Source organism: Poromitra crassiceps (genome assembly GCF_964638095.1).
Source record: "Poromitra crassiceps genome assembly, chromosome: 3".
NCBI classification, from domain to species: Eukaryota; Metazoa; Chordata; class Actinopteri; order Beryciformes; family Melamphaidae; genus Poromitra; species Poromitra crassiceps.
In genome coordinates, this window is record NC_139625.1 from 43,597,586 (window position 1) to 43,615,877 (window position 18,292).

Consider the following 18,292-nt stretch of genomic DNA (forward strand, 5'->3'; position numbering starts at 1 on the left):
GAGTCCGTGTAGTCGCCTTTTTGACAACAGTGGCGGTGTGGTTGGCCCATGTCAGGTCTTGACTCCCAGGTACTTGAAGCTGTCCACCCTTTCCACCACTGTGCCGTTGATGGTGATTGGGGGGTGTGCGCCCCCCCCCCCCCCCCCCCCCTTCACACGCACGCACGCACACACACACACACACACACACACACACACACACACGTCCTTGTTATAACTGTCCCTGGTCTCCCCGAGTCCCGAGAGAGAGAGCCTGGTGACGCGAGGTTACCCCTACTTGCGTGTTGCGTGAAACAAGGGGCGGAGCGCAGTTCACGGATCATGGTGTTAGTAAACACGGACACATGGCCTAATCTAGTTTTATTTGCTGTTTTCAAGGAAGATTTTGACTTTTGGGATTAATTATAATAAGGACTAACAGGAGGAGAGAACATCTAACTTTATCGCTGCTGAGTTGGGTGAGTGTTTATTAGCGTTAATCTGCCGATCCGTTATGCAGAAAGTGCGTAGATTTGACTTCACTTCTGGGAATGGTAACGTAGCCTATTATTGATTGTGATAGCATGCTGTGCTGCGCGGAATTGACACGGCTGCCGGTGTGTTTTGAGGCTCACCGGTGTCTAGGAGTGAATCTGCATCTGATCTCCTCTCTCTCCCTCTCTCTGTAACGTTGCTGTCAGGTTTGTGTGTGATACAGTGACCGGCAGCTATCAGGCAGGCAGGCAGTCTACGCCGCGGTGTTGACGTTTCCAATGCTTAAAAACACTTGCATCGTATTAAATTGCACGTGGCTTTTTTCTTCCTTGATCAACACAGCTGTGGTGACAACGCACAGTGCAATCTCACTCTGTTCACATGCACGATGCTGCGGTTGTTCATCTGTGTCCGTGACAGCGCATTGCTCGAAGTTTAGTGAAGCATTTAGTGATAGTTTAGGCTATGGATCGGATCGGATTCTACTTCTTTTTCCCACCAGATATCCGATCCAGTGATTTTGGCCGGATCGGCTCCGATACCAATACTGAGTATCGGATCGGACCATCCCTAGTTAAGATTAGGCTTAGGCAGGGGTGAAAGTGGATTGAAATTCTTGCCGGAACTACTACTCCAACCTTCATCGCGTCACTGTTCTCCTCCCGCCCCAGCTTCATGCGTTCCTGAACACACATATTTTTTACATCATGTAGTCTATAGCAAATTATTTATTTAATTATTTATTGTGCAAGTTAGTAGTCTACTTAATTAACCTGTATACAGTGTGGCATAATTGTGCTTTAAGTAAAACAGTCTAATGGTAAAGTAAAGGCGAAATGAATTATGCAAAGGACAAATTATGAAAATGAATAAGCAAGAATATGAAAATGGATTAAAAAATGCACATTTTAAATTGCATTTTGCAATTTGTCAATTTTATTTTATTTTATTTTTTAATAATTTAATTAATTTAATTTAAATGGCTCATTTATAAGCATTTTTATTAATAAGGGTTATAAATAGTTTTATCAAACAGCTCATTTAAAAGCATCGGAGGCGCCATGAAACCATGCGTAAAAGCTCTCTCTCTCTCTCTACTTCCTTCTGCTGTCCTCTTCCCCCGTTACGTCTAGCTTGACACAACACAGCCCGTCTAATGTACCCATCTGTAAACGGTGCAGCTGAGCTGATAAATGCCGACTTGTTCAACGAGCAACAGTTAGCGGATGTGATAGATAACATCATTAGGCTACATTCCCAAAACGAGTGTTATTTTGTGACGAGCAAACTTTTAACGTCGGAGTTCGACAAGGAAATGCGATGCGAGGAGGCACACGCTGCAGTCATGGGCTGCTGCTCCTGCAGTGCAGAGTACTATCCAGGCAGCGTCAAGCCAGCGTAAACACAGACTGGATATTGCTCCCAGAATTATTTTACAGCGGGAGCCTCACAAAAATAAGGTGGATAGACAGCACGATTAAAACCACTGACAGGTCTAAAATACTGCATTGGAACAATTTAGAAGCAATTTATGAGAGAGACTAACTGTTGTTTATGTTACCCTAACGACATAACGTCAGCCATGTGTTTCCTTGTTGGAAATTATGCATCATGATGACTGCTTCTGCAGCAATCGGATTTTGATTGACAGGCAGCTGCATGTCTTCCCCCAACGGCGTTCAGGCACAGAAAGTCTTAAAGGAACTGCGCACCGGAGGGTTCTGGCCCACTTTGACCAGTGGGCTTAGGGTGTGAAAAAAGAGCTATGTATTTAATTATTTCACTAGCCATTATCTAATCAGTGATATTTGTTCCTCTAGACTTGTTAGCATAGCATTCAATAGTATCATTAGCAATACTCACAATACCCCCACCCTAAAATCCATAAAATACAATACATTAAAACTCTGCAACTTGGAAATAGATACAATTACAACTTTCCCATCTCTAATGACCACTTTGTTGGCCATTCATTCATGTGCACTCAGAGAATTTTTTCAGAACATTACTTCTGACAGCACTTGAAAGCACCATTCATTTGGAGAAGATTTTCAAGCCCACAGAAGAGAAGATGAAACTCCTAAATAGTTTCTCTACTTTTTTGGGGCATCCATCTTGAAAATGTGCCTACTTCACTTTCAGTCCCTCCTCAGTCTTTCCCTCCTTATGATGGTTGTCAGCTTTGCGACCGTATTCGCACTGTATTTGTGCTTTCATGGCTTTTTTGGTTGTGGTCAATGACTGTACAGTATCTGTACTTTTACAGCTATGGATACGTTTTTGATTGGGGTTTATGACTATCTTTTCATCAATATGCTTTTTTGTGTGGAAAAAAGTGGAAACAGGTGAACCGGATTCTCTTTGTCAGATGTGTGGATACTGGATAGAAAAAAAAACAGTTGAAATACAGTTTGTGCAGTATGTGAAGTTTTTGTAGGATAATTTCTTGGTGTGTGATTTCTAAATGTAATCTTGTTGCGCTGAATGTGCCTTGTGTTACGTTCAGATCCACGCGTGGCTTCAGCAGCATGAGGAGATGATCGCTAGCTCTCAGAGCTGGATGAGTGAGGCTCAGTCGTGGCTCACGGCCCCCTGCAGCTACACCAGCGCTAAATGTTTGGCCAGCCACGTGCACGCTCTTCAGGTTGGTGCATGTAACTTCCCTTCACTGTACTATAAGATGCTATACTCTACACACGCACTTTCAATGTAAATGTAACCAATGTACTGTAAGTTGCACGGTATATCATACGTTTACAATTTTGCATCTGATAAGAAATTCAGATGCTTCTTGATGTTTATCCATCTACAATGACAATAGTGATGTAGTGAGTAGTTGTCACATGTCACTTCATTTAGAGTTTTGCCAATGAATTTCAGAATAGGAAGCCTCCATTCCCTTGATTTGTCCCAGGGTGACGAGGCTATAAAAATAGTTAATCTTACTGTAAGTCAAGTTATTTTAATAAAATCTGGATTTTAGGACTCAATAATAGACTAAATGACTAAGCTGGATTGCCCCCCCCCCCCATTTAACAACATTTAACACATTCACAGTTAAATTATCAGTCTTACAAGTCTAATAATTTTCATGGGTAGACCAACATAGAAACTGGAAATTAAGTTTTAACGGAGTTTGACATCTTCCCTTGTGTGTGTGTGTGCGTGCGTGCGTGCGTGCGTGTGTGTGTGTGTGTGTGTGTGTGTGTGTGTGTGTGTGTGTGTGTGTGTGTGTGTGTGTGCGTGCGTGCGTGCGTGCGTGCGTGCGTGCGTGCCCATGCGCACGCAGCTTGTTTTGGACGACTCGGCCCAGATCCGGACCACACTCCAGGGTTTCAGCTCGGTGCTGACGGAGATGTCGCGGGTGTGTGATGTCACAGCCCTGCAGGAGCAGCTGGCTGAGTCTGACCACCAGGTGGCATCTGTGCAGGAGAGCTTCACCGCTCCACTATCACAGCTGGAACACGCTGCTGCTGTGAGTCCTGCACTTCTTTCTTTCTTTCTTTCTTTCTTTCTTTCTCATCAGTTTTAGATTTGTTTTCTTCTATTCTTTTACTGTTACTTTTAGGGCTGCAACTAATAATTATTTCATTGTCGATTCTTTTCTCGATTAATCAATTAGTTGTTTGGTCTATAAAATGTCAGAAAACGGTGAAAAATGTGGATCAGTGTTTCCCAAGATGATGTCCTCAAATGTATTTTTTTGTCCACAACCCAAAGATATTCAGTTTACTGTCAGAGAGGAATAAAGAAACCAGAAAACATTCAATTTTCAGGAAATGGTTTCAGATCATTTTTACACTCCCCCCCCATTTTTGTTTTACACAAACCAATTAATCGGTTATCAAAATAGTTGGTGATTAATTTAATAGCTATAGTTACAGATAGTGATAACTATCGTGATAGTGATAATTGTTTATTCGATTAATCATTGCAGCTCTATTTCCTTTTTTTCTTGCTTATATTCCTTTATTATTTCTCCAAATCTTTGTTTGTTTGTCTTTCTTTCTTTCTTTCTTTCTTTCTCCCTCTCTTTGGTGGCATTCATTCTCAACCACAATTGTATTTCTGGTTTCTTTTCTCTCTCTAGCATGACATCTGTCACTCTCATCATAATTCTCCCTTCCTTTCATCCTTCTGCTAATGTATTTTTCGGTCCTTGGAATGATAAGAGACATTAATGTTATTGGTCTGTAGGAGGTGGAAGCCATCGAGAGTGAAGTCAAGCTCATGGAGAACGACGTGATTGAGATCAAGAATTTATTATCTTCTCCAGAAAGTCTCCCCAGCCCCAGAGAGGAAAGTCTCAAGGTGAGAGGAGGCACTGACGCAAAAGGAATCAGTCGCACTTGGTGTTTTCAGTTTATATCGATGCAGTGGGGTTTTCTGTATGAGAAAAGACTGCCATCATGTGATTGGTGGGAAACAGCATTTTTATTGCAATATAATTTTGCATAGCATTTTAACAGGCTCAAACTGTCTGAAGTGCTTTCATACACACAACCCCCCGATTGTATTGTATAAATGGTGGAAGAGAAAAAAAGTGGAGAATTGACAGATGTTCCTGACTTCCTCAGGAAAAATATCACAGAAAATCAAACAAAAGTCTGCAGATTTTGTTTAAAAATTATCATCTCACCAGCACCAGTGGCTCCTGCGTTACATCACTGGCTTTCCTGGGGAAGCTAAGCAGGGCTGGCTGTGATCAGCCCTTGGATGGGAGACCATCTGGTGCTGGAAGTGGTGTTGGAGGACCAGTAGGAGGTGCTCTTCCCTCTGGTATCATGAATAATCTCCCCAATGCCCAGGGCAGAGACAGGGACTCTGTCCTGTGAGTGAGGGCTGTCCTTCAGATGAGGTGTTAAACTGAGGTCCTGACCCTCTCTGGTCATTAAAGATGCCATCGGCACTCTTCACAAGAGTAGGGGTGTGACCCCGGTGCCCTGGGAGGTGTAACCACGGTGCCCTGAGGGGTGTAACCCTGGTGCCCTGGCTAAATTAGGCCTTCCTTCCACCATGGCCACCTAATCATCCCTCAATATCTAATTGGCACATTCAGTCCTCAACTCTTCACTGTGATAGCTGATGTGTGGAGAGAGTTCTGGCACAAACTGGCTGCCGCGCATCACCCAAGTAGTGGCTACACATCGGTGGTGGATGAGTTGAGTCCTTGGGGCGCTATATAAAAGCAATCAATTAAGTATTATTAATTATCTATTTTATTGCTCATTCTCCATGTGTCTGTGACCAGGTGATTGAGGGGAGGATCCAGTCGATGAGGAGGACGATAGCTGAGATCCAGAAATGTACACCTGGCCTCTGTCTTCCAGAGAAAGCTGAAGAGACGCTGTCTGTCTTCACCGTAGTCAACCAGCTCCAAACTCTCCTGCTGGAACTGGAGAAGGTCAGTCAATCAATCCCGTAATCAATCCCAAGTCAGTAGTGTGTAGTGAACAAGTGAATGAAACAAGGAGTGACTGGGCGATTGATTGATTGACTCACAATAATTTAAAAGTTAAGAGCATAAAGCAATGCTAACCATATATATATATATATACAGTATATATATATAGTTAAATTCCGTGGGACCATTGGATCAGCGCTCTTGGTTGTCCACTGTGATGGCAGCGCCTCTTGTGACTGTAAAGTCCCACATGGGAGTGGCAGTCTCTCACGCTAACTCGCGCTCATGAAAATGAAAATGCAACACAATTTTAATTTTAGTTTTTAGATGCATTAAATCATAGTTAATGGATAAACAAAATTGTTCTCATACCTGATGCCCCTGTACACACACCCATATTGCATTTTGTGTATTTGTGGATGTATTTTTGTGGATGTACTATGTGTTTTGTTTTTGTGTATGTACTTTTGTGTATTTGTGGGTGTATTTTATGTAAAAGCTTCCTGTGGACAGGTGTTGTAAATTAGCGTTTTGCTACAAACACTAAAAACAGTGCATCTGGTCCTTGTTACAATTCTAATGCTACTGTGATGTCAATATCAAATCAAAATAAACTAGACTAAAAATAATTGAACTTAATCATCGATTTGCTCATTCAATGTCACATGTGGCAAAATTGTCATAGACTCTCTTTCTAAATGGTGACGTCAATGTTTTTCTAAATGTAAAAAAGAAAATCACATACAGTAGTGGCTTGATTATTACGGAAATAGAACCTCATTGCTTTGAATCGGGAAGATAATTTGTTTTCTGTGTGGGGGTGGGGGGGGGGGATGGCTGAACCAGTATATGCATACACCTGTCAACCTATTTCTCAAAATCACCAAGAATGTTAATTAATTTTGACAAAAAATATATAGTTTTTACAAAGATAGTATGTTGTTGATTGCCCCTGATTGGCTCAATTGTTTCTCGGAGCGAGAACATGCTCTTGACTAGAGCAACGTCAGACTGTGAATCACATGACAAAATGTGAAAAGTGGGCAGGACGAGACTCAAAAGTCTGGATCCAGGTTTTTGGTTTATACCAAAGCCCTCAATGTAAGGTCTGAGGGGTATTCCAGAAAGACGGTTTAAAAAATCCTAAACTAAATCCTGAATTCTGACTTCAGTGAGCTAGACTGAACTCATGTTCAGGGTGAACTTATAAAGACATCCTCATTCAAGGACTGAAAATAGGAATCCATATGGGGCTGACTCTGGATGCAAGCCTATCCACTGGCAGTTATTCCGGACAGATACTGTCTGAGAGATGCCTGATTGGCTGGTCAATGTAGGCAGGACTAATCTACAGTACCAATGACTTCATACAGAGCGCAGCAACACCAATAACAACCAACACGGCAGCAGAGAAGGAATTGGATGACAGCAAGCTAGATTTACAGTAGCAATTTCGTCAGTCCTTAAAAAACTTAACTCATTGAGTGCCAGCCACTTTTGGAGAACGGAAGCTCCCAGTGCCAGAGTTTCAGAGCGTTTTCAGTGATTTCTCGAGGCCCACAGAATATTGTGTGATATTACTATGTAAACACCGAACCATTTTCCGTTCTTTAGTTATGAGCCGGAGAAGATAGGCTGTTTTGAGCAAAAAGACAGGTTTCAAATTATAAGCTGAGATATTCAGCCTTTTGTGAAATGAAGCATTTCAAGCACATTCACTGACTCTAGCTAATATTTTCTGATGTAGTGACGTGGTGTAGTTCTGTGGAGCCTGCGTGCCCCACCCCTCTCTCCCCCCCTCAGCTGCAAACTCCTCCCCACACGCACCCAGTCTATTTTCGGAGCCTCCGTTTTTGCGCCGGGCGGCTCCCGGGCGGCTCCCAGCGCGACAAGGAAATGCCAAACGGGACTGCAGGGAAAGGTTTGGCCCTTCGGCGTCGGGTGCTGCCTTTCTGGCGGGTAATCGTGTGGAGAAACTATATGCAGACAGACAGACAGAGGCAGAGGAGCTCAGTTGTGGGCGCAGATTGACTGATGTTCGCAACCAACTTCAGCTGCAGACAGAGCAATCTATATGGCTCTGGCTGCAGCATGCATCGGTTTCTCTTTGATCACGGCTTTTTCCTGCAGTTTTCCGGACCTTTCTGTAATCTGGAGAGCACTGTCGCCACCTAATGAGTCCGTAAAATAGGTTATACACCTTCAATAGCTCCCATATTTGTACAGGAGATGCCTGATGCTTTGATCCACGTCCCACCGTCAAAAAACGCAATTGACGAACATACTCGTCCTTGGCACTCTACGTTACTAAACGAAATGACGAACATACTCGTCCATGGCACTCAATGAGTTAATGACATTGATGAATTAAAACAGGAACAATCTGTGTGTTTAAAAGCCTTTTTATGGGGTCAAGATGTATTAGTGGTGCTTCCCACCGGCTTTGGTAAGAGCTTAAATTACCTGCTCACTCCTCTGGTGGCTACAGAAATGCAAAACTGACAAACATAGAAATACAGGAAGGACGAGGGATGAACGTAACACTCCAGAGTGCTTGACAAGCGGCAACAAGTAACCACAAATGATATAGTCACCGATGGTTAAGGATTGGTTGACGAGGTCCATCTCACTCAAAAATGGTATGTACAACATATAACACACTGTTGTCTTGGGAAGTGAACGCCGCAGCCATGATTGCTGTTGCTATCAGATGCGACGTCCTGCTTTGCTGCTTGATCATTGAGAACTAACAGCAACCAATCGGTTGAGCCCCAACCGATTGGTAATTTCTTGCCTCACCCGTCGGGACAAAAAATTATGCCACAAATCAGTGGTGAATAGGCTTGTGTCCAGTCCCTCATGAATCGCAATGCAAATTCAAAGATTGCATCTGGTAATCACTCGCTTACCACCGCGGAGACCCGGGTTCGATTCCCAGTAGCAATACTTCCGGCTTGTTCAGACACAATTGGCCGTGTCTGTGGGTAGGAAGCCGGTGGGGTATGAGTCCTGGTCGCTGCAATAGCAGCACCTCCTCGGGTCAGTCGGTCATGTTGTTTGGGGGGAGGGGAACTGGGGGGAATAGCGTGATGCTCCCATGCTCTACGTCCTGCCAGTGAAACCCCTCACTGTCAAGTGAAAAGAAGCGGCTGGCGACTGCACATTTATTGGAAGAAGCATTTGCTAGTCTACAACTCTCCCCAGATCGGCAGAGGGGGTGGGGCTATGACCGGGACAGCAGAGGGAATTGGCCAAGTACAATTGGGGAGAAAATGGGAGAATTTTTTAAAAAATAAAATAAAAAGATTTTACGAACATAAAAAATAAAATAATTGCCATGCAAATTCAAAGAGTGCTGACAACTGCGATGCATAGGGGCTGGATACCAGGCTAGTGGATCGGTGCATCTCTACTCATGGTTCTGAGGTCACGCCTGTGTGAAACATCCCTCATGTGCTGTTTTATCCCGGTTTCCATGGCAACATAACATTTAAGCCGGTGGTATCTGCCTCACTCAGACTCGGACTCACACTTCACACTCGTCAATTTCTGAGCTCACTTTGATCTGCTGGAATTGAAAGCTTCTTCTTCTCTGAGATGTGAGTCATGTTGCAAATGGGAGCGGGAGAGAGAGAGTTCATAGGGGCTGGATGCCAGGCTCGGAGTTTCCCTCATCTCAGGGTTAACAAACTCAGTTTTCACTCAACCTGCTTTCTGGAATACGCCTCTGTGAATGTGGCTGGCTTTCTGGAATACCCCTCTGTGAATGTGGCTGGCTTGTCTGATGCTATTGTACTGGAAGTTTGTAACGAGCCAGGCTTCTGCTTTACTGTCTGTAGAGGGTTCCTGCTCTGTTCCTGCAGCAGCCCACCACCCCCACCCCGGCCAAGGCCTCGTCCCCCAGCCGGTCCGATCCAGGATCGTCCCAGCAGAGGACCACTCAGCCGTTGGTCACAGTGACCCAGGCACAGGTGAGCTCACCAGTCTGTCCAAACGGTACTGTTTATTGATCAGGAGGGTTTCGGTGTAAAGATTCTGTGCACAGCTAGGATGGGTCTCTGACAGGTGCATAAGAGTGGTAGCAGATGATCCAAAAGGGTGGACGCCATTTTTTTTTTTTTTTTTTTTTTTACAAATGTAATTAAAAATATTTTGCAGTGCACTATGTTCCTTTCTTGTTTAAGAATGTTTCGGGAAATGAAAATGTAGCCTATTTAAATAGAATTATCAACAATAACAATCAAGGAAGTTACATGCGTGTAGGCTAGAGAAGAAGAAGAAGCGCGCATGCACGCACATGTTGTGTTGAACCAACCAACAACCAATACGAATTGTTTAATCTGGCAATAAAGAAATGTGAACTTGACATGCTATTTTAATAGCCTACTCAAAAATGCACCTCCCACTATACAGCAAAGAGAGGAGTCAATGTTTCTTGATATATGCCATTCAGATCAGAATAATTAGTCTAGTCATTAAGTTTGCTGATAATATTTCTATCATGTTAAGTCTGTCATGTTAACTTGTGTATTCAGAGCAAATAGGGAGATATAGAGCATTATCATCATGCTATATATCTCCCTCTTTGCTCTGAATGAGTGAGAAAAGGAGAAAATACTGAATAATTACATCACAACAGTATCCTAATGTTAATTTAAAATGAGATATTGCTCTATTCCTTGCGGGCCCCACCGAGGGTCCCTTCCTCCCAGCACCCCCTGCTTAAAATGACTTCCAGCGGCCCTGCTGATGATCGCACAATGTTGCCTTTTAATAAATACAATCTATTAGCAAGTGAGGACAGGTTGTGTCTTTAGTTTGGTTTAGAAGGCAAATTGTTATTTTTATTAACATATGAAAATGACAAATTGTTAAACTGTCTTTGGAGTTCACTTTCTACTTGGAAAGTGCAACAGTTGGTAGACAGACTTAACTCTAAATCCTAGATTGCCAACATTACATGCATCCAAAAGTACAGTAAGTAGCACAAGGATCAAAGTCACTGTGCCAAGATTGTAGATTTAACAAATAAATGGTAAATGGCCTGCATTTATATAGCGCTTTTATCCAAAACGCTTTGCAATCAGTAGGTACATTCACCCATTCATACACCGATGGCGGCAGGCTACCATGCAGGGTGCTGGCACACCATCGGGAGCAATTTGGGGTTCAGTATCTTGCCCAAGGACACTTCGACATGCAGACTGGAGGAGGCGGGAATCGAACCACCGACCTCTTTTATCCAAAGTGATTAGTGGACGACCCGCTCTACCTCCTGAGCTACAGCCGAGAGATAAACACCATTCCTGAAAAAATAGATCAAACTGTTGTAGAACAGTTTGTAATGCTTCACGGGCTTTCTGAATCCAAATTTATTTCGTCACGAAATTATTGCCTGGTGTAATACATTAGTTTGATTGATATTACTTGGAAAAAGATATGTATATAAATGAATACAAATGGAGTTATCTGTCTTTGCAAACAAACTCTTCAAATACGCGTGTCTCCCAGCAGGACGTCATGGACCCCGGCCGGATCCGAATCGCCCATGTGGAGGAGGATGTGCTGAGGAGGTCTGGAGCGGCACTGATGACTGTACAGGCGGCCTCGACACAGCAGAGGCTGTCCTGGGCAGCTGACTGGACTCCGGTAAGGAAACAACCAAACCTTCTGTCTTGTCTCCTTCTGCTGAAGCTCTTGTACACTGAGCCAACAAACCGACACATCAAATCCATATCTTAAAGTCCCTGGAAACCAGAAATATCTTTTTATTATTTAGCATTTTGAGTTCATCACATCACAGTTATGTTAATAAGCCACCAGCCAAATTTGAACGATGATGAACGTCGCAAAGTATATAAATTTAGGTTTGACAGTGATGGCAAAAGTCATGAGAATCAATTAGATTTTAGAGTGTATTTTCTCCCGCGGACTGTGTGGGCGTGTCCCGACTGTGTGGGCGTGTCCCCCCCCCCCCCCCCGGGGGGCTATGATATAAAAAAAAAAAACATTCAACTCTAAAAAATGTGTTATGTTATTCCCTTTACAGTGTTTATTTTCTGTTTTCATTACTAGCTGTTATTGCCATTTCCCTTGATAGAGAAACATTTCACATAATATTGAAAGGTTTGCAAATGTGTGATTTGAATCTGGTCTTTCAAATGTGACTTTGAAAATAATCACACACCAAAGAAGATGGCATAACTGCTGAACTGCTAAATTTTATTTAGCCAGGTACAAAGTAGGCTATAAATGGGGTAATAATGCCCATAAATATCCATAAGTAAACAAACATCTGTACGTTTTTATTTTTTTTTATTTTTTTTTCTACAAACGTCTGTAAGTGTCCTTCATGGGGGGAGTCAGTCAGCTTAACCCACGTGTACTTCTCTTCCCAAACTTTACTATATGAACAAAGTCTTTTCTTTTTTGGAGGGCCGGGGCCTGCATCGCCGTCTCCATCGCTTTCATGCCCACTTCGTGCGCTCATTTTTCCACGAGTGATTGTGGCACACCACACGCTGTCAAATAATATAGCCGCGCCCACCTGAGAGTCTCTCACACACACACACACACACACACACACACACACACACACACACACACCCGCTCTGTGCAGCTGTGCCTGCCCCCTGTCATCAACTGAGCTGCTGCGGCACGCCGGCACCCCCAGGGTCCTAGCGCCCTTCGCGTTATCTCATACAGCACACAAACACACAGGCAAGCAGACAGACAGGTCGCAATATATATGCCTCTTCCCTTAAAAACGGGACAAGTGGCGTCCCGTACGGGACACGTCTCTTTTGACCCAAATACGGGATGTCCCGGCTAATACGGGACTGTTGGCAACCCTACCGTTAACGGAGAGAGAGAGAGAGAGAGAGAAGGAGAGAGAGAGAGAAGGAAAGTGAGATGGAGTGTGTGTGTGTGTGTGTGTGTGTGTGTGTGTGTGTGTGTGTGTGTTCGCGCGTTGCTCGGTGCATAGCACAGACAGAGAGGGTTTACAGAGAGGAAGAGATCTCTGCCGCTGCGCTACTGTGTGTGTGTCAGTGTGTGTGTGTGTGTGTGTGTGCGCGCGTGCGTGCATGCGTGTGTGTGATTCGATTAAATCTTATGACGTGATAAGATCATGCATTTTAGCACCGCGCGCACCGCTCTCTTCAATGAGGAAATGGAAATCCAGACCTTGTAGAAAAGTGTCGATTTTTGGGGTTAGGGTTGAAAGTAATGTCAATTAATTTCTGAGGCACACAATTACTAATTTTAATAGTTAGAAGGTTTTTGTGGATTTTGGTTTCCAGGGACTTTAAAGTTATAATCCATAAGACTTCAGTTTTGTTCTCTTGGGTGACACCTATGGCGATGAGTGGTAATTGCAGGCGAGATCCAAACAGTGTTGCATAATGTGACATTACATTAGTCAGTTTGTTCATCCATAGTAACCACCCGTAATGCTAGCAGAGACCGGAAAAAGTAGCTTGTTATCCTAATTCTCACAAGAGTTGTCGGGAACCTACAGTAACCTACAGAGTGTGTCTATTGTGTTAGCTCCGCTGCCGCAATACTGAAAATGCAAAGGCTTCCATCAATGGACCATAGGCTCAATCACCATTGTGTTAATTCACTATCAGATAGATAGTGACTTAACAGATATTTATTTAGATGAAAATCTTTGAGATTATAACTTTAACATGGACTACAATTTACATGGACTACAATATTCCGATATTAACACGATTAAGACAATAATCTGAATAAGACACTGCCATGTAAATTGCATTTTCTGATTACCTTAACACGAATAAGGTCATAGTGGACCGAGTAAGCAATAGTGCAATTAAGACGTGGAGTATATCTTAGTCGCATTATTGAAGTGCATTGTAGACATGTAGACACCTTAATCGCACTGTGACGTCCTATTGGACTTCTTGCAGAATTGTATGATACGCACGGCAATCCAGCTGTTTGATGACACATGCTCTTGCTTCTAGCGAGTGTTGCACAACTTGTTCACAGAAGAATAGATGGCGGCCACCGGTAAACAGAAGTCACAACATCCTGTCGCGACTCGTCAGCCTATCAGAACACTTTTAGCTTGTTGAAGCAACAGCACACCAATGATAAGGAGGGAAAAATCAGTGTTTGATTGTTTTCATTAAGAGAAAGCACTGCTGGTATCGATACTGTTGTAAATGAGTATTGTATCCATTAGTTTTTTGTACCGATACTTATCAATACTATCGATACTTTTGACAAACTTAGCACATCAGCATGTTTCCATGACAGCAGCAGGGGCATGTTGGCGTGCTCCAGGCTGGAGAACCGAGACAGGAGACAGGGAGGGAGGAGAACAAGGAAGAGGGTGGAGGAGGTGCTCTGTGGTGGCTCTTGGAGATATTTCTGGGCATTTCTCCAGAGGTAAAGAAAAACCAGAACTGGTGCCCAAATACCCGGCATCCATTTTGTCTTTCCGTCCTCAGTTCTTTGGAGTGATTTCACTTTCCCCTGCAGGTGACCTCACTTCCCCCCCATGGCGACCTCACTTTCCGATGGGGGTTCCACATGACCCAAGATTATAGAAATGTGTTTTGCCGATCTAGTATTTGCACATTTTTATTTTAGGTGTCAGGTGGGTGGGGTTTGCCACATAGGATGCTATAATGATACCAGAAAGATTAGATAACTAAGAAAAATATTTGACAGTCAATCACTTCTCTGAAACGTTCTGATTAGTTAAACCCCACCCATCCGGTGCTCCAATCATGTTAAAACAAACAAATGAAGTCCTGATCTTTCCCCGTTCCTCGCCTCTGCTCCCTGCTCCTCTGCTGGCACTGAGTCCCTCCACCTTCATCTTCACACCATCTTCCTCATCCTCCTCCTCATAGTCTTAGCTTGCTCCTGCCACAATTTCTTTTTTTAATTAAAACTTTTTTTATCCAATCTAATGAATCTGCTGAATTATTTGTTTGCGATCAAATTTTGAATCATAATGATTTCTGATTACCTCTTCTCTACTCCAGTATATTTCTCATGTCTGGATTTTTTCCTTCCTCTAGAGGGCAGTATGGAACAGTGTGATTAGTCAGACAGCACTGTAGATAAATTAATCAATCAATCAATCAATCAACTTTATTAATAGACACATAGTCCACAGATTTTTTTTAGATTAAATTAATTTCTATATTCATGACATGTTAACAGTAGTAAATATTTTCTCTTTCAGCCATTTCCCTATTCACACATTTGTCAATATAATTGTGTTATGATTGTCATTGCTGTTTTGTTGCTGATGTCAGGAGCCTGTGGGTCCTGACCCAGAAGGCACTGAAACTGCCACCAACCAAAGCCTGACCAGCACTGAACAGACGGACAGTCCATCTGGAGAAGACAGAAAGGTAACTAAACTGTCACACACTGTAAAAAATAAAATACAAAAAAGATTCACTGGCTCTTATTGGAATTCTAATCCATCTGTATTTGAGTATTTTGGTTTCAAATTCCAATTATGGTTTGCAGGGATTTATTTTTTTATTTTTATTTTTTGCTATTGGTTGCTTGTAATGTTGGTGAGAATTAGGGCTTATTCTAATCTATTGTTACATTGCACTGGCTACTGTATATAAACTTGTAAGCTAAATGCATTAAATGTAAATGCAGAGTTCTCAATTTAAAGTATCTCCGGCCCTATTTGTTATGCCAACTTCCAAATTTCGACACAACTGACCTCTACTCATTCATTCAAACTCAACTCCCAGCAAAGCCAATACACCTGGATTGTGGTTTAATTTGAGCAATGAATTTGTTTTTACAGTGTAATAGCTTGCAAATGTTATAAGATAACATAATAAAAAGATGTCCATAACATTACGGAACATGATTCCATAACCGAGTGTATCAGTAACTGTGTGTGGCTCAATCTTTTCTTGTAGTATCTCTGTAGACTAAAATGATTGATGTGGTTAATCAGAATAATAACCTGACCTATGTTCTAACCCTGCTCATGTTTCTTCAGGGTGTTGAGGGTGTCTCAGTCACCGCGGGAGGGAGTGCGTCTGCAGCTTTATCAAAGCCCCTGGGCACGGTCAGAACCCAGTCCCTGCCCCACAGCATGGTAAACACACCCTCGTCCATAGACCTCTCCACATCCGACTCCAGGTCCCAGCAGAAATGTGTAGTCTGCTAGATCTAGAACCTATCGCTTTCTTCTCGATTCAAGCTTTTGGCTTACACCTTCTTCTAGAACCAAACCTAGAACCCAGAACCCCCGCCTATTAGAACTCCTATAATTGTAACCCCTCCTCCTTCTTAAAATCAACCTTGTTTCTTCTAGAACGAAGCCTGGAACACCGACTTTATTTCTTCTAGAATCAAGGCTAGAACTCCCAATTTATTCAAGAACCAAGTCTTGATGCCATAGCTTCTTCTAGCATTAATGTTAGATCTATCAGTTCCTCTAGAATGGAACCTAGAACTCACAAACCATTTGTAGAACTAAGTCTAGATTCCACTGCTTCTTCTAGAACCAACAGTAGACCTCTAATTTATTCTAGAACCAAGCCTCAGACTCCCTCTTCAACCAACCTGATAACTCCCAAACCTCGTCTAGAACTGAGGCTAGAACTCCCATCCTCTTATAAACGAAGTCTAGATTTCACAGTTTACTCAAGATTCAACCTTAGACCTCCCATTTCTTCGACAACCGAGCTTAGAACTCCCAAGCTCATCTAGAAACCTAGAACTTCTACTTCATCTACAACCAAACTTAGAGCTCAAAAAGAACTCCAGAACACCCCGCTTCTTCTAGAACCAAGTTCTTCTGAAACTGTCTCTTTCTACCTTCAGTGCATTTACATGGCAATAAGAATTCCAGGTGTTATGTTAGTTTTGGCTGTAGGATTGTCAGAGCTGTGGACGTTTTGTTTACATTGGATATTGGGATTCCAGCAGGTTTATCAGTGTTTTTAATTGCATTATGAAAATAATTAGGTGATAGGTAGTTTAAATAAGTCAGTCTCTATGTGACTAAGTGTGTGGCAAACCTACTTTTTCTGGGTTTATTTGTGTGTTTATATGAAGAACTACTAAGCTCACCAATTGTCAGTGAGCAATTCTGTTCAGTGGTTTGTGGCTGTTAGTGAGAGATGATAGAGTGCATTATCTGCAACTATTGTAAGTGAGATAGTTGCAGATAATGTCTTGGCAGAGTGAGGTGAACAGTAACCCAGTATACCGTTTACACCAAAAAATGAAAGTGCAGACTGATAGTAGCCAGCATGTGGGGTGGATGTGTTTTTAACCGTCTATAATATGGTTTTGCATGGACCTTAATTCTGATGATTTAATATAATTTTATAAAAACCAAAAAGAGTCTTTAAATTTACACAAAATGTACTAATAGTGAACTTTTGTGTACCATGTTTTATAATGTATTATACAGAATTGATCAAGACTGCTGTTTTAAGATAGGAATTACATAAAGTAATATATTCCTTTTTTGATTGTTGACCTTTCATTTACTGTCTGAGCTCATTTGCCAATACAGTGATTATCTGTTAAATATGCCCTTATTTACTTGCTTACAGTATGCATCTGCTTTTTATATTTGTACAAGCTGAAAATCATGGTCATTTGTAGAATGTGCTGTTTAGAGAATTGATTAACTGAGAAATTACTCAGAGGAGAGGGATTGTCCCTTTTGGTTTGAAACAGCATATTCATATGCACAGCTTTTATACTGTAGAAAATTACCTCTCCTAAGATTACTGTTGGCCATGAAAATGCACTGATTTGACATTAATAGATTAACACAGTGCTGTTGGCAGGTGAAAACCTCATAACTCCAATTTTAGCAATAACTTGAACATTACTTGATTAAAAAGTATTATATCGAGCCCTAAGGATCAAAGCTGTAAATTGACTCATGCACTCCTGCAATCCATTCAAAGCACATTGTAATCTAAGGTGTCAATCTAAAAATAAGTAATAACACCTGAAAAGCTGTCATTTTTGGAGATGCAAGGTTTTCACCCGAAAGCGGCGATAGTAAGATGTCTTACATTTTTGCATGTACTGTAATGTAGATTGTTCTATTTTTGTCTTTCCATTTTGTCAGTATATTAACAAGAATATGAATAAATCCACAACAATGATCTACTCCTCCGTCTCTCTGTTTCTGTGTCAGGAGCTCATGAAGGGACAGAGGGGGCTTGCATGGAGGGGGGATGATGACAGCCGCCCAGAGGGGCTGAAGACACACACGGCACACACACATGACACACGCACACCTGTCGAGGACTCGCACACACCTATTGAGTTCAGACTAGACGATACAGCCACCACTACAGGCTTGCAGGCTAGAGAACCGGAAACCAGTGAAGTGGACAGCAGCGTGTGGTCAGTGGAGACGTCTCA

General features: G+C 42.4%; 1 protein-coding gene across 1 annotated transcript in view; it reads left to right on the forward strand.

Moving 5' to 3' along the window:
- Window positions 1-18,024, forward strand: part of syne2b (spectrin repeat containing, nuclear envelope 2b) — a gene marked incomplete at its 5' end in the record, with an annotated part of 121,538 nt that extends 103,514 nt beyond the window's left edge. The window contains 9 exons of the mRNA XM_083633032.1: window positions 2,981-3,118; window positions 3,764-3,949; window positions 4,672-4,785; window positions 5,726-5,878; window positions 9,718-9,849; window positions 11,393-11,527; window positions 14,165-14,296; window positions 15,178-15,276; window positions 15,894-18,024. Coding sequence (XP_083489158.1) covers window positions 2,981-3,118; window positions 3,764-3,949; window positions 4,672-4,785; window positions 5,726-5,878; window positions 9,718-9,849; window positions 11,393-11,527; window positions 14,165-14,296; window positions 15,178-15,276; window positions 15,894-16,064 — 1,260 coding nt within the window. The 3' untranslated portion in view covers window positions 16,065-18,024. The remainder of the gene's footprint in view (window positions 1-2,980; window positions 3,119-3,763; window positions 3,950-4,671; window positions 4,786-5,725; window positions 5,879-9,717; window positions 9,850-11,392; window positions 11,528-14,164; window positions 14,297-15,177; window positions 15,277-15,893) is intronic.
- Between the last annotated feature and the right edge of the window lie 268 nt (window positions 18,025-18,292).